Here is a 22,147-nt window from a genome sequence, read left to right as displayed (position 1 = left end):
AATTGCCCCAAAAATAGCGCTCATACAAAAAAAGAAAAACAGCTTGATAAAATAAGTTTACACATAATCAATGGCTCCAATATGACAATCAGTAATATCAAAATAAACACTGCGTTAAGTCTGATATGAAACGAAAACATGTCGCCCCCTTCTTTTTGTGTCAACAAAACAAAAGTTTATCTTGCTTGATAAATGGCAATCATTTAATGTTGGCATAATGAACATGCGCAGAGACTACTGGTTGGCTTTTTTTGTATTCTTCGTATCCAGTTCAGGTATTTTACGCTTGTTAGTAAATAAAAAGCTATCATTAAAAATAAAAAAGTAAATCTGTGGATTTCTAATATACAAAAAATACTGATTTTAAAATTTTTGACGAATCAAGATCTAGATTTTCTTGATTTTTTTCTCTTTGACGTCTAATGGTTGTTATTGGAGTAAAAAGAAAAATAAGTGATAACATTTTACGTAAATATTAAATTTACTTTGAATCTACCATTTTTAAAATTCCCAAACTTAATGTGAACAACATTTTTAACTTTTCCGGCTGCGCTCTTGGTTATTAGATGGCCCGTAAAGGTCATAAATCAGCACGATATCAATTTTTTCACTGTTAATTTTATGAAAACAATCGTAAATAAAAAAGTTGGGTGGTTTTGCTGGAGTCTTAACAAATTTTTATAATATCAAATTTTTATTGCTGATTTAATAATCGTGTAAACTGAGAGTTCTTGAACAAAAATCGATAGCCAACATAGTGAACTGTAACAGAAGTTTTGTTGATTTAGATTTTCTGCATTCTTCATATAAGTGTACTTGAAGCGGACTTGAAGTGAGCATATCCGAGTATTAATTCACTAAAGCAAGTTAAGAGTAACTTTTGTCTACTTACCTCTTAAAACTTTAATGTTGACAAGAGATTTTTATGCATATGAAATTCAACTTAGAATTTTTAAAAAAAAAATTTTCTATAACACATTTGGGTCAGAATCCAGGATTAAACTAGTGGATGTCAGCAAGTGACGTTTCATAAGTAATCGGCAGCACAGTTTTTAAATATGAAGTGAGTTCGATTTTTGTTCATCAGAACTCCCCCCTTCAAATTTTAGCTTTGTTTTTATATTTGAGTTTTTTTTTTGTTTGTTTGTTTTTTCTTTAATTTTACTTGTGTTTTATCTTTGATTTAGAACGTAAGTTGTAAGGTTTTCTTTTGTGATTAAATTTTAAAAAAAGTTGATCATTTGTTTTCAAAAAAATTCTGTTTATGTTGAGTTTAAGTGTTATTTTCAAACCGCTTCGTTCCGTTTAATCGTTTTATTTTTGTTACAAGAATGCAACGAACTAAAATGTTATCATTGCGAAAGTAGAAAATCTTTAGAAGATTGCGAGTTAAAACAAATAGAACGAGTGGGCTGCAAGAACTCTTCTTTAAATTCGTCTTGTTATATCTTTGAATCTGTTAGTTCAAACGGTGAGCTTTCCATTGGTAAAGACTGTATAGCAACAATTAAATGCATAAAAGAAACTGGTTGTCATCCAGACAGTGTACGCTGCAAGGTATGTAAAAAAATATATATCATTCAGCATGTAGGGTTGTATGTCAACTACCTTTAGAGACTTTTGACTTTTAAATGCTATTCTACAATGAAGTATCGAGGGAGTTTGGAGGAGGAGTTGTGAGCACAAGTTTTTAAGATTAAGGATAAAATGCATTTGCTTCGTTTTTAGATCACGTGTTGCGCATCTTCTTTATGTAACACACTCAAAATTAATTCGTCATGGGTATTGGCATCATCTCTAAAGTTAATGATTATTTCATTAATTTTTCACCAGTTATTTTTTACTTGCTATAAGTAATGTTGATTTAGCTTAATATTAACAATTTTGGGCTGGTTTTAGCAGCAATTTTAACTTAATTTTAAAAAAAGTTAAAACATCACCCTAAAACCGCATCTTTAATATTTGTTGTTTTATTAAATGAAACTATATTTATTGGCTTTTGCAAAATATGACCCTTAGTATTAAAGATTTTTCCTCGTAGTTTTTGCATCTCTTTTGAGTTGAATCTCTTACTTTAGTTAGATGATATCGTAGTTAACCTGCGCAGTACTGAGAAATCCATCTACTACTATCATAAGAAATAAAGCATAGGTAACAGATTCTTGTGACCACTATAATTTCCATCCAGCTTAAAACATCTTTTTCCATGGTAACTGATTCCATAATGACTGGTCTCTTTTTTTTCGGAGAAGCTTTAATTTAATTTTAAAAAATTTCCAGAGATCTTAAATCAGTTATGTATCCAGCATCTTAAAAGAGTGATGACTATCTCAGCTTCCCCTACAACCATTGGGAAATTACTCTTAGAAAAAAATTCTCTCAGATTTTCTAAAATTACTGATTAGTGTTTAAATGCTTCAGTTTTTATTTTTATTTTTTTATTTTTTCTATAAGAAAGTTCAATTATTACAAATCGCGAGGTTAGAATTATTTTGTTCTATCTCCAAGTTTAAATGTTGGGAGAAAGTTTTTGATTTTTTCTAAAAGTAAAAATTGTTTAAAGTTTTAGCTTTTATTTTTAAAGAAATAATAACTTATCTTTATATAATTTATGTTTAAGCAATTTATTTAGAAAAAAAATCAAAAAATAATGCGTATTTTAAAAGTTATTATTATTAGCTAAAATTAATAACTCATTTTCTCCTAACTTTTAAAATTGGAGATATAACAAAATAATTCTAACCTCGCGAAATATTTCGCTGCAAATGAACAATTTTTCGGCTATCTACTTTTACTATTCCGAAGTATTATTCTAATCAGAAAATTCTGAAACGATCCTTTATAAAATCTTTTGTTGGACTCATTAAGTCAAAATTCGTAAAATCAAACAAATCTTGATCTCTCAGAAATAGCAGGAATCCGTAAGACTTCTGTCTACCACTAAAAAAACTTTTATTCTTAAAAATAAATACTTTTTTTTTGTTTACTCGTTTATAAAAGTATACAAAGATTAACCCAGCATGTAAAGTAATGTTTATATATTCAATGCAAAGTTAGCAGGGTTTAACATACATTACATTAGAAGTAAAAAAAAAAAGCAATCAATAATATGCACTTCGTCTTTTAGGTTGAGCGGTTGATGCTCGATGCAATTCACATTTGTGTTTTAAATCTGCTTTAATTCGCCTCCAAATTAATGGATTTTTACCTTCTCTTTTTTAGTTTAAGCATAGTAAAGTTCAAAATACTGTATTTGAGATTGATGCTATATTTTAAATTTATTTTGCCGTTGAAAATATTAGTGATTAACTTATCTTAAACTGTCCGGAAATTTAGTTATTTATAATTTAAATATTTCTATATTTTGCACAACTCTAAAAATATATCAAAATTATGTTACTGGGGGTTCATGGTATGACGAAATACCACTGCAAGCACCTAGTAGAGATATTAAAAATTGTAAAATGTCTATAGGAGCTCAATTTGAATAACTTCTTTTAAAATGAGATACCAACGCAATCATTTAGAGCTTATAAGACTGAGAGTTGAGAAAAAAAAAAGTATTATAGATGGTTAAGTCAAATTTACATTCAAAATTCCAAGAAAACCCAGGGTAACCATACATTCCAGACCACAATCATTCTGGTCTTTAGATGATTATACCCAAAAATAAACCAATTGACCGCTAAAAACTATGATAAACATGCCACTAAAAGTGGTAGAGCTAAAAAAAAGCATCGGATGCAGCAATTCTTGTCTGTTGCTCCATTCTTGTAGCTGATCCTTCAGTAGTATATTCATACAGAAAGTAAAAAACAAACAAAAAAAAAAACGGGCGGAGGCGTAGACTAAAAATTTTTGGAAACACTGATATAGCATGTAAAAGCTGCTTGAAAAGAAACACATTATATTAAGATTAGGATCAAAGAAAATTTGAAATCGATAGTTACAAATGAAGTTGCTGTATAGAATTTGTTTTGTAATCAGATTAAAAGATATCAATAGAAGACTGTTCGTATAAAATAATCAAAATTTTAACAAAAAAACCTGATCATAAATGAACTATAATGTCGACTTATAAAAATAGCGCAAGCCTTATCTAAAGAAGAATTAAACTATTGTAAAATCACTACATAAATCACCGCATAAAGACTATTAATGAACTGTGACGTCATTTTTTAAAAAATGGCGCTAATTGTTTTATTTAGAAAAGAATTTGAGATACAGAAATATTAACCACATATTTAACAATGAAAATTAAAAACCGTTACAAAATAAAATCCAAACACAATCAACAGGAAAATAATGAAATTGTTTTCATAAATAATTTTACCAACCACAAGTTTTTTTATACATATATCTAAGGTTCCACTAAATGAATCAGTTTGTAAGCATCAAACTAAAGCATAAAATAGGGGAACGAAGTGGTTGCACTATAAAAAAATATTTGAGTTTTTAACACTGGTTTTCTTGAGTTCTTACAGCGCGTTTTAACATATGAAAGTCTTTTCATGAGAACTTCATTTCGTTGAAACCGTGTAACCACGACGATATAAAATCTAGCACGATCAGTCGATTTTTACAGTAGAATAGATCTTTGTTACAAAGTAACGCGTACCGACGTACCCAAACGTACCTAAAAAAATTCAAAGGAATTAAACATTCGAAATCTAAATTTAGTAACCTAAACAAGACTTTTTTTTTCCATCACAAAAAGTTTTTCTCATTAATTAAAACTTACCGCACATCACACCTAACGCAATACTAAACAAGCCCATGTAGCCGAAGTAAAACACTATTTGAAAGAAACCATACATTCTAGAAGAAAAAAAATACAAAAAGGTATTCATCTTTTGACGTATAAATATTAGTATTAACTAATATATAGATGTTAACTGATGTATTTTACAAAACAACTTACTTTGTTTTGAAAAAGAAATAATAGAACGAATAAAGGTACACGTAAAGAGCTGTAGAAGCTGCAGATAAAAAACTCGTCCATTGCCTAAAAATGTAAAATTTTAAAGTATTGAAGTTTGATCAATTACTTCAATTACGTAGATTTTAAAATTAAACCATTTATTAAGATATAACGAGAACATGTACCATCTGTAATCTTCAGCATTTAGTAAAAAGTAAGAACAGACGATGGTCACACATACTGTAACAATTGCCAAAATAAAGAATACTAATAGCATGAAGCCGTAGACATAATAAACTTTGTAGGCCCAGAAAGAGGTGAAGATAAAATACATTTCAATAAATATAGAACCAAATGGAAGAATTCCCCCTAAGAGCACTATGATGCCAGGTTCCATGTACCACTTTTTCTCAGGGATTGGGCGAACAACTGGATTTACACGGCAAGGATAATTTGGTTGGCCATGTATATTTCTACCCAGCACAGTTCCAACTAAACTTAAGGGCAAAATAACAAACAGAACGATAGCAGTAATGGCCACCATAGTTCCAAACGGTATGGCTCTTGATGCACCATAGTAAATAGCAACAAAGTTTATCATCAGTGTTGCAGAGCAAACAACTGCTGGAAGAAGAAAAGCTGCTATAATCATCTGTCGAATCCATTTTTTCCCTCCTAATCTTGAATAAAGAGCACCACCGAAAAACCCATTTACAGGACTAGTAGCAGCATAAACAAATATTATTGTTGTCATGATTGATCCACGACTGAAACAAAATATTATTATTAAAATAAATATTTTTGACAACCATATGAAAATTGTAAGCATATAATGCAAACTACACTTGATATTCTGTTTCAGAACCTATTTTACTAAGAGCTTTAGATTAGTCTTATAGAAAATAAGGTTGTATTTATGTTTAATTATTTAACAAGATCATACCCAGTATATAAATCTCCCATAATTACAAAAATTGTAACAATTAATGTTACAGCAGCAAGATGATAACCTGTGCCAATGAGAGCAGACAACAAGGAAGGCAATACAGGTGTACGAAATACATCACCATGCACTTGTTTCCAACCATATTCATCTCCTAAATCTCGCTCCTGTCAAAAAAGAAACTGCAAAGTGTTTAAAGCACAAAAATAACATCTGGCGCAACTTTTTACTCTTAAAATGTTATTTTAAATGTTATGTCATTCAAGGGGAAATTTACATAAAACATAGATAAATAATACAAAAACTAATGTAAAATAAAACTAACCATATCATCAAGATCATCTTCCTTGCTGTACCTAGCATAATCTTTTCTCAAAGTTCGCATCAATATCATGCTTACCAAGCCAACTAAGAAAATTACCATCATGAAAGAGTTGAAGATGGAAAACCAATGTATCTAGATTAAGGCATGAGAAATAAATTGATTGCCTTGTTAGAGCAAATTCTGTCGGCCATAAATTGGAATTACAACACCATAAAATTTCTACAATTGAAAAAATGTCTCACCCTATGTTGGAAGAAACCAGGATCCAAATATTTTTTATATCTATCCTCAAAACTTATATCAGATTTATGCCAATGAACCTAAAAATTTTTTTTCATCTTTTTATTAGATAATTAAGAGTCACATTTATCTTTAAAAATAACATAGTATAACATAATTGCAGATAGGTTTACAAGAATTTGTTTGATACGCATTGAAAAGATTTTTATTGGGTATATCTTCAATTACTTCATATGAAAAAGAAAGCTCCATTCCTTTCTTCAAATTAACTTTGTTTTCACTTGTCACATTCACCTCAACTATCTAAAAAAGTATTTTACAATAAATAAAAAATTATTTGCCATACTGTTTAATTTATGTCATACCACTTACTTTAAGTCATAGCGTTTACTTTATATATCATACCGTTTACTTTATGTCATACCGCCTACTTTTTATGTCATACCGTTTACTTTATATGTCATACCGTTTACTTTATATACATACTGATTACTTTTTATGTCATACTGTTTACTTTATATGTCATACCATTTACTTTATATACATACTGATTACTTTATATGCCATACCATTTACTTTTTATGTCATACCGTTTACTTTATATGTCATACCATTTACTTTATATACATACTGATTACTTTATATACCATTTCATTTACTTTATATGTCATACCGTTTACTTTATGTCATACTGTTTACTTTATCATGCAGATAAAAAAAAGAACAAAAATTATACTCCCTAATTTACCAGAAAATTCATTTGATAAGCCTCTTTACTGCATATGTTAAAAAAAAATTACCTGATTTTTGTTATATCCAATATCAAACTTTTTGTGAGTCCAAATAAAAAGTTCTTCAGGGTTTTCTCCAGTTTCTCCCAAGATACCTTAGCATACAAAAACATTATTAGTTTATCACACAAATTTGTATAAATGTACTTCATCAACTTCTCTTAAGAAATAATTCAAGGAAAACACTCTATCTTGCAATTTCTTTTAATTCCAGTGTTTATTTACAAATATAAGTTGTGTGTCGTCAGAATATCACCATAGTAAGATGTCTAACTAGTAATTTTTTTCGTTTAAAATCATACTTAAATAAAAACCAGTTTTGAAGTTGTATTGTAGTACATGTTACATGTCGCTTGCTTTTACTATGCATATCCATTAAAAGATGTGTATCTTAAAATCACATATTTAAGAATTGTCCATAATCTTTTTTGGAGACTGTTTCATTCCGTCTTAAGTTGTTATAAAAATACTCGATGAAAATTTTTTAAATAGCTTTTATGAAATACATTATTTTACTTATACAAATATGTTGGTTTTGTACAGAACTTTTCTGTTCTAAAGTCAAGAAAAAAAAAATGATTTGATGGAAACAATCTTCACTTCACATTAAACTAAAACATTAAACCTTTCCTTTTTTTTAACACATTCATTAAACAAAATACATACCCCATACTGGTAAATCATCTAAAAAAGAGATAATTATTGTTAAAAAATTATATAAAGAGTTTTTAAATTTGTAAAAAAAAAAAAATTTTTTTCAAAGATCTTGTAAAACCTTCTCACCTATATACATTTGATACCAATAACGATTGCGAAGTGCATATTCAAAAGCACGATAGTCAGATTCACTCAGTTTTACGCTACAAAATCTTGTAAGCATAACATCATCTATAATTAATCACAAATTTAATCTTAATTGCAAAAGACTAATTTTTGAAAAACTTTGTTTTATGAAATATTATAAGAAACATACTTTTAAATTTTACATCAAGTCCACTAAACTCTAGCTCAACTCCTTGTAGTGCTTCACCAAGTGTTTCATGGTAATGACTGATAGTAGTTTTAGTTCCCTTACAAAATGGGAGAGAATAATATTCGTAAGTTTCTTGTCTATTGTGATAAGGTCCAATTGTATTCATCCAGACAATTACCTCCTCATCATCTTCATACTGAAACAAGAGTAAGTGTAACGAAATTTAAAAACGGAATTTCTTTTTATATAAAAGCCGGTATTTATATGTAAGATCACAGGTCAATACCACAAAATAAATCATAGCACACAACTGCATCCATAATAAAAACTATTTAATAAAAGTTAATAAAAACTATTTACTAATTACCTAATCTTACAGAGACTAAAACTGTGAAATGAGTAATTCTTGTTTAATTAATTACTATTTCTATAGTATTTTAGGCATAAAGTGATTTTTGATGAATAAAATTGCAACATTAAGACACATCCCTAAAAACTCTTAGTTGTTTTAGTCCTAAGTTTAAAGTTGCATTGTTAATGAGTGTTGTCTATCAAATAAGTAAACATCTAATGAATTATACAAGTCCCAGTGATACAAAGGCAAAATCAATCACACCTCTTTTTTCAACAAAAGCTCTTATCAATGTTTACTTTAACGCAGGATCGTCAAACATTGGCATGAAGAAATTGATCAGGACTGTCAATTAATCATCAAGTGCAAAATTGGTTCAATCCAAGTTCCATGCCAGTTTTCAAATGACTGGTTGCCAATTGAGTGATTTCAATTATAGGCAATGGTGACACTTCAAGGGATAGTTACTCACTGCAAGAATTTGGCATAAAATTTGAACACAGCTCTACTATTGAGAATGTTTCACCACATTGTGAAGTTGTCTTGAAAATTCATTTCAGATCCTAAAAGTAATTTGGTGAATTCCAATCAATCCCCCAGTATCTTTAAATACTCAGTGGAGTTTTTACCATGGCAGACAGTTCAAGGGCAATAAGTGTCAAAAACTTATCAACAATTGGAAATTAATACAATGAAAATGTCTCTGTGAAATATTTTTTGTTAAAGTGTGGTCTGGCAATCATAGAAAAGTATTCGCCATTATCTGCCTAGAGAAAGTTTTTAAACAATGTGTCTATCATGTGACCTATTACAATTTTTGAACCAAAAATTAGTCTGTTTTGCCAAAGATAGAATCAGACTGAATGAAAGCTTATCACTCATATATACTTTTTGTCATGCCAACCTCAGCTGGTTGGTCTGGGTGAAAGGTATTTCATATAAAAATGGTTCTTAAGGGGCCAAAAAGTTACTAAAAGTATTTTGGAGCCAATAAACACAATAGGAGTCTGCTAGCAGAAAATGTTTTGGACAAAAAGTATTAAAATGAGATAAAAATGAACATTAAAATATCAATAAAACCATCAACTATGTAAGATATTTTTATGAAATGTTATCTATTTATCTTGCATTTTAAGGGACAAAAACAGTAATTTAAACAATACTTCAGTATTTCCACAGACATCATAGTTGGAATTCAAAATTTACATTTCTGGACAGTAGGATATGTATAGTTTCACTCCATATAGGTGGCACTTTTTAGTTACTATTCCTATTCTTGACAATAGTAGGCAAGCTGTTCATTACATTATCTGCCAAGGTAGTGGAAGTTTGTTTTAGTACTGAGCTCGAACCATATTATTTGCAATATTGATGAATTCAAAAAAGATTGTAGTGCAATTCGAATTATGGTAAAACAAACATTATTTTCATTATTTTACCTAATTGCAGAATATGGTAAGAAAATGGATGAGAGTGATTCATCAGACTTTGTAAGGATTTATAAAAGACTAAAAACAAAATTATTTCTTGCTACTAAAACTATACAAAAGAAATTCCTGTAAGCTTGTGAATATAACAGAAAGCATTTGTAAAAACTTTTAACTTTAGCTAACATCTCAATTATGTATTACTTTAGCAGATTTTTATTGTATCAGATCATGTTACTTTTTGGATGTTATTAATTTTAGTTTATTTTTTGAACCAAAATTCATCTTTTAGTCAATATGCTTTTTTGCCTGTTATTCTAATTATAGTGTTTTCTGTTATTCTAATTAAGGACAGAAAAAGCATTTTTACAAAAATCATTGACCATTAAAAAAAGAAAAAAAGTGGCTCTTTACACGACTAGCTAATATTACATTTAACTAAAATCTAAATGTTCAATTTAAAAACAATACTTCAGTAGCAAATTTTCTTCGATATTTTAGGAAAATGTTAAAGGTATGGTCAAAATTCCAATTTAACAGATTTTATCCGTTTATTGCATATCTTGTCTTAACATATTGTAGGTTTTTAACCAATTGTTTTTATTTTAATCTTTGAACTGTTTATTTTATCATTGTATTTTAACAGGACATCTATGGAAAACAGTTATTAATAAGCTTATCCTGTATAAATATTCACGATTGATAATAATCATAATAATACTAACATAGCTTTTAAGCATTTTATTGCTTCTTATTTATAATTACATCTAAGTATAACTTTCATTTTACTGAAAGTTTTGATTTATTTTTTTTGAAAATAATAAAATAACTAAATCTTTTGCTTTATTTTATAGTTAATTTCTTTATAACCAATTGTTTTTTTTTTTAAGATTTAACATTAATTTCCATTAATTATAAAAATCCAGGAAAAACATTTGTAGAAGTACTCAAATTTAAATGGGTTTCTGATTCAATTTTCAAGCCTTTAAACATCAAAAGTAAATTTTTTTTTTTTTTAGTTTTGGCAATTAGTATTTTATAACCAGTCTCACAAAAATAAAGTTCTAGAATTTATGGATAACAAATATAAGTATAACATTAGAACTCAGGTGCAAACAAGATTTATGTTGTGTAAAATCATGAATTTTGTTATCAAAACGGTAGCAAATATACAATAGAAACTTTAAATTTTAATAATCTAAAATATTCTTTAACATTTAGTTAGTTTAAAATATACACATTTACAAATTGCCTAAGTAAAGACATTTAGCTAACTCCAAAATCTCGTTTCAGAGATGATCTAAACAAGATGTAAAGTGAGTACCTTGTAATCATGCTCATCGGCTTTGATAGTAGTACCAAATAACATAAAAAATACAAAACTAATGACAGAAAGCCTGTTCATATTGCGACAAGTAGTTATTGAACGATGCTTGTGATACAAACGTTGAAATTAGTGATTATTATGGTTAACTAAAAGATATCAGACATGAAGACACCATGGATGGTGCCACTCTTCTTCTGATAGTTTTTTATTTATCCACGTATATTGTAAGCGCCCACGACGGCGAAAGAAATGTTCAGCGGTTTTATAAGCCCACTAGATAAAACAAAAAATTTGTTTGTATAACATATATATATATATATATATATATATATATATATATATATATATATATATATATATATATATATATATATATATATATATATATATATATATATATATATATATATATATATATATATATATATATATATATATATATATATACAGTGACGGCGTTAGGGTAGGGCCGGGTTAAGCGATGGCCCAGGGCGCCGAATATAAAGGGGCGAAATTTAGCCTTTTTTTGTATGGGGTTCAATTGAGCTAGGGGCGCCGTAGAAATCTCGCCCAGGGCGCTGGTAGTGCTAAAACCGGCACTGTATATATGTATGTATGTATGTATGTATGTATGTATGTATGTATGTATGTATGTATGTATGTATGTATGTATGTATGTATGTATGTATGTATGTATGTATGTATGTATGTATGTATGTATGTATGTATGTATGTATGTATGTATGTATGTATGTATGTATGTATGTATGTATGTATGTATGTATGTATGTATGTATGTATGTATGTATGTATGTATGTATGTATGTATGTATGTATGTATGTATGTATGTATGTATGTATGTATGTATGTATGTATGTATGTATGTATGTATGTATGTATGTATGTATGTATGTATGCAGCGACAGAAATATTTGTTCTGATTTATTGTTAAGCAACTTTTGCAGTATGTCTGGCATAATTACTTCAAAAAGCTACAAGAAAATTTAATTGATTTAGAACTACTCTTGGTTGCATCGTTCTGAATTGATGATGCTGGATTTAAGTTTTTTTATCGTTCATTTGTTCCGCGCCATTTAATAGCTATTAATGTTTTGAAAACCTTTTTTATCGATTCTTTATTTGACGTGAAACGTCAACGTTAACGGTCTTTTTCTTCAATTAGATTGTATTTAAAACAATTTTGAGTATAAGCTTTGATTCCAGTGAAGAGACAAAAGAAAAAACAAACTAAAAAAGCTTTATTTTCAATCGGTTGTTAAAAGCAATAATTTGATTAGTTAAATTGTTTGACGTGGTAGATTTTTAAAGCAGAAACAAATGAATGTATTTTACTTCTAGACGTTGACAATTTGACGGAGAAACGTTCGAAAGTATTTCTTAGTTTTTAATAATTTGATAAAAAGTCTGACTTTTAGCGGTTTGAACGATAAAATCAAAACTGTAATCAGGAAGTATAGAAATAAATAACGTAATCCTTAACAGAGCACCAGAGAATTAAATACGGAGAAAAATTAAAAAATGACTGAAAGATATATATAGTTAGAGAAATTTTTATTGTGAAAAAAATCTTTGACAAGCTATTTCAGAAAAAAATCAGTTTTTGATGAATACGTTTTTGGTTTCTCTGAAACCAAATTTTATCTAAATATTAAATAACAGAAAAAAAAATTACGTTGATTAACTTTCTTTGTTCAAAATTGAACGATTTCATAAGGGGTTTTAAAATCTCAACGAAAGATAATTACTAAACAAAGTTTTCAAAGAGATAATTTAAAAAAGAATTTTAAATATTTTGTAATCTGTAATAATTGACTGATAATTTTCAAAGCTATTTTATTTGTCATTAATATCGTCAAGAATTAGAGTCAAAACCTAGTAATGGTCGCAAGCTCAGTGAAATTTATTATCGAATTGTTTAAGCGAAGGTAAACTATTCAGATTAATACAAGAAGCTGTTGGAATGGCATTAGGAACCATCAGCGACTTGATTAAAAAGTATAAAACCTTTAGATATGTGAAAAATCAGTCAAGATCAGGAGCTAAGCATGAAACGACACTCAGAATCGATCGACAAATTCACAAGTTAGTGCGGGAAAACGAATTTTTATCAGCACTAAAAGCAAATGTGTCCGTTTACTAAAAGGGTAGCAAATAAAATTTGTCGGTAAATTTAAAGTTACATAAAAAAGTCAATTTTATTCAGAAATTTATGATTAAAATTTATGAAAAAAAAAAAAATCTAAATTTTCAAGTTACAAAGAAAAAAAAAAATTAAATATCACCATAACGACGAATGTCGTTAAGTCTTCACACCCTCACTATGCTTTTGTACAACATTCAAATCCATTTTATTGATGCACAAAATTACTTTATTTTTCAAACTTTAAAGATCTTTGGCTTACAAATATCCTCATACACTTTTTCTTTCAAATTTCCTCAAAAATCTTTAATTGGTCGTGCCTGGGAAATTAGCTGGATTTATATTTATTGATACAAAATTAATGTTTCGGCTCTTGAGGTACTCCTGGACTTGCTGAGCACAGTGAGAACTCGCCGAGTCTGGCCAAAACACGTTGCCACCAGTGGCTTCTTAAAAAAAGGCTCCTAAAACTTTTACATGCAACATTCTTAGTAGGCATTTTAATTCACAGCTTACCAACTCGGAATAAAAATGGGACGTAAGACTCGTTTAGGCGAAATGCATAGGTACACAAGCAACTTTTTTTCGAATATCGACTGAAAATTAAAATTAATATCATTTGGTGTTTTTATTTTATTTTATTTTTTTGGTCATCGGAGTAAAAACGATTGTTTCCAGACTGACAAGAATAGAACAGCGTAAAGTAGGATTCGTCATCAAGAACGAAATCGATATCTATAATTTTCAAGAAGCTTCCTTCACTTTGGACTGGTGCTCTTTTCAGTACTTCGGATAACTAAGGTTTCTAAGATTTTTGTAACACCTAATATTGATATATTTGTTTTAAAATAGCGCTGATGTATTGCTGAGTGCAACCAAATGATCTGGCGACTCGTATTTAGTCGCTTTAACCGGTCTACCGCTTCCAGGTTTCCTTTCAAGACATTTTCTCTCAGAATCGTAATCCTACGAAAAACAGACCTTTAATTGTATCCAATTGCTACAAAAAGGTTCATAAATTTGCTTGTTAGATAATTGAGAGTTATTTTGATAAAACTTGTACAACTACTTGGCAAAAAGTAAATTTACTATGGCACTTGGTAAAAAAAAAAATACTATGGTACTTGGCAAAAAGTAAAATAGGAATGGCATCTTTGTCGAATAGGTAGATACCAGAAGCCTTAAAATTACTTGAAATATTATTGTTATGTATTTGTTCCAACAGGTATGTGAAACCTCCTAAAAGACACTTTCTTTATATATCTTTCTGGATGTGTTCTTAAATAACTCAATACTTCTTCATCCCAATAGGTTTCAAACGCTTTGAACCGACTTATCCATAGATTAACTGTCTGCATTGCTTGGGAGATAAAATAGGTAAATATTATAACGCCCACATATACATAACCACATACAGATACTTTACTATTTGAGTTCTTTCAAATCTATTAGTATAATTAAAGTTCACTTAAGCTCAGTATGATATGAATACTCCTAAAGTTAAGCATTTTCTTTAAAAATGCACAATGATCTTTCCGCTTAAAAAAAAGCTTTTTAGAAACTGCTTTTAAAAGGAAGCACGGCTGTGTTGAAATTTATTAGCCGATTATGACAGGCATGATTACTTTATGCGCAATATTTTTTTAAAATGATTTTAAAATTTTGTATCATCATCATCATTATTATTATTATTATTATTATTATTATTATTATTATTATTATTATTATTATTATTATTATTATTATTATTATTATTAATATTATTATTATTACTATTATTGTTATTATTATTAATATTATTATTATTACTATTATTGTTATTATTATTATTATTGTTATTACTATTATTACTATTATTATTATTATTATCATTATTACTATTATTATTATCATTGTCATTATTATCATCGTCATCATTATTACTATTAATTATCTGAAAACAATTTTTACTTTTTGAAATGTGCTTAAAGCTTTAGGAAATGGACAAAACGTAAACTAATTTAATCTCAGTTTTTGATGAATGGGTATCTTTAAATGGGTATTGTTCAATCTTAATGCACTCCAGCAGTCATTAGATACCCAAATGGCATTTAAAAGAAAAGAAAAAACACTTCGTAGCTTTATTCCAAATAAATACGTATCTAAATATTTTCTCCACCGAAGTTCGGGAAAATAACTTTATGCAATCTGCCATCAGAAAGCAAAAGATGCCGAAAGACATGTAAAAACGCTTTATACAAAACAAATGTGAATATATAGCTACAAAGAACCAATAAGTAAAAAAACCAGAGAAAATAAAATTGAAAAAAAAACGATAGAAAAAAATTCAAATCCATACGGATTTGAAGCAATGATTTAAATTCAATCTTTTTATCAGATAATGTTTCCACTAAACTTGTCGTAATTAATTAAATAGAAAACAAAACGAAAAAAAAAAAAAAAAAAGGCCGAAGAATTCTTTTATTAATTTAAAATTAAGTTTTATTTCCTTTCATAAAATGTTTTACTAAAAGTAGTCATTAACATTACGTCATTAGTGGAACATGTTTATCAGTAAGTGGAAAAAGTTTTTATTATTGTTTTGTTCTCTCGTAGATTTGAACAAAGTCCAAACAAAATGGTACAAGAGAATCTTTGATAACACACTTAAGTGCAGTAAATGTTACCCATTAACATATTTAATAAACTTAATGTAATAAACAAACTGAACTTTTAAGTAATTGTTATGGCGAACATAGTTTAACAATTATGCTTCATTTAATGGATGCTTTTTTGCTTTTATGCACCACACTCCTTTTCATAGCTGAGTTAAGTGATTTAAGGTGGTTTATTTAACGGAGATTAAGTTGTGAGTTGTGATGATTATGTATACTTTGTTTATTTAGCGAAAACGGGATGAAATAACAGCTTTGAACAGAGTATTTTCAACGGGAGAAAACATTTAAAGAAGCACTGCATATCTGGCATCACAAAATCTATGTCTATGGAGGCAATTTACTAATGCTAACTCATTTATTATTTACACTCAATTTACTAAGAAATTTTTTTTTTTTTCTCAGTTATTTGCGATAACGGGAATGCTCGTTGTTAGAACCGTTGACTTTTTAACATTTTGAAGAGTGAGAATGTCAAAATTATTTCATATTTAAATAGAGTTTTACGATTACTTGAATGAGTTTAGGTTTGAAAAAGTCGTGATTTTATGCATGAGTAAATTTTTAAAATAATATAAATTTATTACAAACCATAAGTCTTTAGGGGTAGCCTTAGATATGTTAAAGTAGTTTCTTATGTTTTTATTTATCAGTAAAGTTTTTTTTGTTTTTTTTTCGAAAAAATTTTTAATAGAAAAAAAAGCAATATTTATTCGTAAATAAAGTAAACGGCTAAGTTTTTTAACCGTGTTTATGAAATTTAACGGTAATTGGAGTCTGGAGACAATCATAAATTTTTACGGTGTGTCCTTTCATAAGTTAGCTGGCCCGTAGCTTTTCTCTCGCTAAAAACAACCTCTCTTATTAAGGCGAAAACTGGGTTATTTTTGAATTAAAAGCAGTTGTATTTGTTTTTCATTCTGCTGGATTATTATCATGGAAAGTGGTGAGTACCTTTTAAATTTTAAAAACTGTATATATAGGTGTAATTACATACATAAATACATACATATATACATACATACATATACACATATACATATATATGTATGCATAAATGTATATATACTCATATATACACACACACTTGTGTGTGTGTGTGTGTGTTTATATGTATATATATATATATATATATATATATATATATATTTATTTTTATGTAATAAAATTTTTAGTTTTTTTTCAAATTTTTTTTTCAATTTATTTCAGCTAAACGCAAAGCTGCATCTCCAGTAAAGAAAGCAAAAAAGTCTAAAAAAGTTAGTGATGGAATTAAGAAACCAACATCTGCTTATATATACTTTGTATCAGACTATCGTTTGGTTCTAAAAAAAAAAGGTAAAGCTACAAATAAAGTCAATGAGGTTGCTAAAATGTGTGGAACAGCATGGAATGCAATGAAAGAAAGTGAAAAAGCTCCATATTATGAAAAATACAATATAGATAAAGCAAGATATCTAAAAGAGGTAAAATTGACATTAAATATTCAAGCTTGACATTTTGAACATTTTTTTTATATGTATTTAAAATAAAAACCTTGATAAAAATATATTGTGGAGCACTTAGCTAACTAGTTATTCAAATATTACTAAATTACTTAATATGCAGTTTTATCTTTAGTAGAATATAATGTAGGGATGCTTACTCTTAGTTAATATGGCTTTGAATTTAATTTTAGAAAGAAGCTTTAGACAAAAAAATGGGGAAAGATCCCAACAAACCTAAGAGATGTCAAACGGCTTATTTTTTTTTTCTTCATGATTTTCGTGAGCAAATGAAAGGAAAAGCTTTACTAGAAGGTGAAAAGATACCTGCTCTTGCAGGTGAGAAATGGCGGTCAATGACAGATGATGAAAAGAAAGTTTATAATGATATGGTTCAGAAAGACAAACAAAGGTATGAGAAAGCAATGGAGGAATGGAAAGCAAAAGTAAGTTTTCTTTAAATGTTTATAATTTGGTTTTTATTTTAGATTTTAAACTTAATCTGATATTAAACATTTAAGATTTTAAAAATAAATTTTAATGATCTTCATGTTAAGTGAGATTTTTATAGTGTTCAGAGTGAATGGCATACAGACAGAAAGTAAAATAAAAAATGTTTTGCGTTGATTGTTAAATTATGTTTACATTTCACTTTAAAATTATTTCATCCTTTAAAAATGTTTTAGGAAACTATTGTTACAAGTTTCTGTTTTGTTTGCTCCTATTTCAATAATAACTTAAGTTACAAGTTAAAGCTGCTATGGCCTCCTTACTTAAAATTGTTACCTGATGGATGTAAAAAAGCAGCGTTTAATATCATTAATGCCTAATTAATTTAATAACTATTAATAGTTATAATTATTTTAGTTATTGCAGTTATAATTTTAAAAAAAGTTACTTCTTTTACAGTATTGTATAAAGGTTGCTTTTTGATCTTTTTTTTTTTCAGAACCCAGAGCAACCAAAAAAAGCTGCACCAAAAAAGAAAGTTGTTACAGAGGCTGAAGAAGAATCATCTGATGATGTTGATGAATCTGAAGATGATTCTGAGGAAGAAAGTGAAGATGAAGATTCTGATTGATCTCTTAAATTCTTCCTCCTAATGTAAATAGTGCCTGCCATCAAACATTGATGGGGGTTACTAAAGCAACCACGTTGCAAACTTTGCAATGCTCGGTGTTCTTACACTGTTTTTTTCAGTGTAGCTCATGTGCAATAGAACAATTGTAATTTATACTTTTAAATCTTTTGCATGCATTTTAATTTCATTTCCAGTCTACTAAGGCTTCAGAAAGATATTTAGCTTGTTCGAAAGTTGTGATTTTTATTGAGTATTTTATACTTCCAGCAAAAGGCAACTTTTTGGCATTTTATCTGAAGAAATATATTGTCTTATTTATTATTTCATACTTTAAACATTAGTTAACTTAATCACAAAAAATAAAATAACTGTTCATGTTATTTTATATTTAAATCTAGTTTAATAAACCATTTTATATTTGCCTAAAATAACTTGGATAGAATACTTTGATGAAAAACTATTTGCGATTAGTGTAATTTTTTAGTTTTATTTAGTAAGCGGTAGTTGCCGCTGTCACAGAAACGACTATTCGCGCATTTAGCTGAATACGCCAATAGAAAAACATTTCTCAATTTTCTAGTTTTTCATCTGAAAGATTTTTTTGTTTTCCTGATGTTTTCGCTTTTGTTCGTTGTTGTTTATTGGAGCTTAAAATGCTCGTTTGATGTTGTAATTTGCAGAACAAAATTTGTAGTTGAAATTTAAATGTTTTAGTTTTTTACTTGAAATTTAATATAGATATTAAAAAAATCAGCAAATTTTTTCCTCTGCGATTTGAAAACTCTTAATTTCTTTATTGTGTGTTATCAATTAGATTGGTAATGTTAGTCATTAATAATAAAATTTAATTTCTAAAAGCCAATTTTGTGTCTTTCGATTATTTTCTTAGTACGTGGATTCTTTACAAGACTTTATCGAACACATCTTGTGAAGAATCTATGCACTAAGAAGAGTAATTGAGAGTTATAAAAAAAAATTGAAAAATCTTGTAATGCCACTCAATTTACTGTTCCGCATTTTTTAAACATTAAAATTTGTTACTAGAGTATTTTGGAATTTTAAACGATGAACAGTTGTTTGATATGGAACGTGTTCTTCCGCTTTTCAAATAGGATATAAAGATATTGATGCCGTAAAATATAGCCCTCAATTTGTTTTTGTATCAAAATAATTATTTTGTAGCTATAAAGATAAAACAATAGGTTCTTCAGTGGAAACAATTTTCAATAAGGTATACCGTGTAATTTGTAAAAAATTGTATAAAATACATTTAACTTTAAGTAAAACACCCGGTGTTCGCCATGCAGCTTAATCTTCGTCAATTGGTCACAAAAAAACATGCAGAGCAAAAACTAATTGCTGGAAAGTTCAGAAATCGTATCTAAAAAAAGCTTTGATGTAACTAAAAAAATTTGACTATTAAAAATTTAATAATAATGGCACAGAATTTTTTGGAAAGAAAACTGTCCTAAAAAATCCTTAATGCTTAATGAAAAATTTCAGAAAAGCTTTTGGATAATCACTCAAAAAATATGTTGTCTCTAATCTAATTTACCATTTTTCTTTTTCAGGGTGTTACTATGATGCAGGAATATCTTATAAACATAGAACTAGTGGATGAAAAGGTGGGCTTGGGGTGGTGGTGGCGAACACTGGAAGCAATATAACCCTCTTGCTAGTAATCCCCATCAAAAATTTAAAAAAAAAAGACTTTTTTTGTCCTTATAGTAAAATACAAACTCTGACAAATTGGTCAATACGCGTATGGCTCAAACTTATTTAAAAATAGCCATTTAATAAGAATTAAGTCTGCCAGTCTTCACCACACCCACTTGCTAGTAGTCGCCACCGTTAATAATTGCCATTTTAGTTCTCTGCAAATCATTATGCAACACCGTTTTATTGTTTTAAGAGTAATTAAAGATAAAATTAAAGAAAAATTAAAGCATATAATTGAATAATTAGGCTATATTTTTAAACTAAATCATTAAATAGAAGTCGCCGCCTATAGAACTTTTTCTTTAGTTTTTTGATTAATAATGTTATACATGTTTAGTTTCTTTTTTCACACTTTATTAATGGGTTTTAAATAATTTTACATATAATACTTGGTAGCTACTCAGCACATCTAGAGTGGTTACTAAAAATGGATATACAGAAGAAGATATAGCTCAGGTTGTTACGGATGTAAAGAGGTAAGCATAAATTATATGTGCCTCACGGAATGTCACTATCCATTAATCTTTCACTATCTAATAACCTTTGCTATAAGTTCTTACTGCCTAGGAAGCGACATACTTTATTTATTATCTTTTAGCGGTCGAAGAAGCGAAACTCGTGCATCAAAGCATTATGGCTTTCCTAGAACAACCTTCAAGGATAAGATTAGTGGAAAAACCCCTTTGGTAAAAAATATGGGCCCCAGCACTTTTTTGACCGAAGCTGAGGAGTGTTCGTTAACTATACAACCAATGCACAAGGGAGAGCTTGATCTTGTTACCTAAAACACCATCATGTCACTTGTGTCCCATTTATTGTCAGATAAACGTTTGTAAATCAGAGTCGTTAAATCCTGGAGGTAAAGGCTAATGTGTAACAACAAGATCATCTAGATATCCTAATTGAACCCAAGCGCAATTTTAACTTCGATGAGTCCAGGTTTCAATTTTCACCCAAAGCTGGAAAAGTCTTGGCTAAGAGAGGATCAAAAAATGATCCCTATGCAACGACAGCTAAAGACAAAGAAACAATGACAGTTTTTGGTATGTAAATTTATATTAAAATTACAGCTTTTTTTTCTGTTATTTCTTAATTGCTTTTTTTATTTGTAATAAAGCTCTATAAGTTCGTTTAATTTTACATATCTTAGAGCGTGATAAATTAGTATGAAAACTTAGCATGATTGCATGATAGCTTAGCCTACTAGTTTTTCTTTAAAACTTTCTTCGCACTTTTACAGCAAATGTTGGTGCTGACGGATCTCTTCCTCCCCTTCTCATTGCATATACTAACCAGAGAATCCCCATAAGTGTATACAAATGATTGCCTTCAAATTTGGTAGCTGTTGGTAAATCTTCTAAGTGTTATAAAAATCATGAAGTTCTTTATAAATATTTATGCAATAATTTTGACCAGTAGCTGACAGATAATAATACTCAAAGACCATTGTTTGAACCGACAAACATAAAAGTTGGATACAATTTCATTTAGTGAAGAAGCAGATTTACAAATAATTTTAATTCTCATTTCACCTAATACCACTCATTTCATGCAGCCACTCGACGTGGGACTATTTGGCCCCATGAAGAGTCGCTGGAAGAAGATTGTAGACGCCTTCCGCCTCGCCAATCCTAGCGAGTATGTTTCAAAAGAAAATTTCGCAGGCCAACCACGCGGGTGGTAAAGAGGAAGCTAATGCCATCAGCTAAACAGAATAGGCTATTTTTCAGGTGATACGATGTCATTGA

General features: G+C 28.7%; 3 protein-coding genes and 1 pseudogene across 3 annotated transcripts; 3 read left to right on the top strand and 1 right to left on the bottom strand.

The window, feature by feature from the left end:
• Nucleotides 1-117: 117 nt before the first annotated feature.
• Nucleotides 118-3,832, top strand: LOC149891641 (uncharacterized). Its single transcript, XM_090078682.1, has 3 exons — nt 118-275; nt 1,331-1,557; nt 1,729-3,832. The coding sequence occupies exons 1-3, from the start codon at nt 218-220 to the stop codon at nt 1,855-1,857; spliced, it is 414 nt and encodes a 137-aa protein (XP_089934808.1). The 5' UTR covers nt 118-217; the 3' UTR covers nt 1,858-3,832.
• A 329-nt stretch (nt 3,833-4,161) lies between these two features.
• On the bottom strand, nt 4,162-11,514 carry LOC145183705 (transmembrane 9 superfamily member 3-like). The gene is made up of 13 exons (XM_090078666.1): nt 11,297-11,514; nt 8,194-8,389; nt 8,004-8,108; nt 7,887-7,904; nt 7,230-7,315; nt 6,658-6,732; nt 6,432-6,509; nt 6,190-6,321; nt 5,865-6,031; nt 5,107-5,688; nt 4,922-5,005; nt 4,742-4,818; nt 4,162-4,636 (listed from the first exon to the last, which is right to left on the bottom strand). Exons 1-13 carry the CDS (start codon nt 11,375-11,377, stop codon nt 4,569-4,571), a joined length of 1,749 nt encoding a protein of 582 aa, XP_089934792.1. The 5' UTR covers nt 11,378-11,514; the 3' UTR covers nt 4,162-4,568.
• A 4,364-nt stretch (nt 11,515-15,878) lies between these two features.
• On the top strand, nt 15,879-19,446 carry LOC145187024 (high mobility group-T protein-like). Its single transcript, XM_090078675.1, has 5 exons — nt 15,879-16,014; nt 16,347-17,061; nt 17,325-17,581; nt 17,794-18,045; nt 18,549-19,446. Exons 2-5 carry the CDS (start codon nt 17,052-17,054, stop codon nt 18,678-18,680), a joined length of 651 nt encoding a protein of 216 aa, XP_089934801.1. The 5' UTR covers nt 15,879-16,014; nt 16,347-17,051; the 3' UTR covers nt 18,681-19,446.
• Nucleotides 19,447-20,260: 814 nt separating this feature from the next.
• LOC149891640 (uncharacterized) lies at nt 20,261-22,083 on the top strand (annotated as a pseudogene).
• The last annotated feature ends 64 nt before the right edge of the window (nt 22,084-22,147 follow it).

This window comes from Hydra viridissima, unplaced genomic scaffold, assembly GCF_058129835.1.
Source record: "Hydra viridissima isolate aposymbiotic clone 2 unplaced genomic scaffold, HvirCarnegie_v1 scaffold_2, whole genome shotgun sequence".
Classification (NCBI taxonomy): Eukaryota; Metazoa; Cnidaria; class Hydrozoa; order Anthoathecata; family Hydridae; genus Hydra; species Hydra viridissima.
The sequence above is the reverse complement of the archived record's forward strand: the minus strand, read 5'-3'. Positions and strand labels throughout refer to the sequence as shown.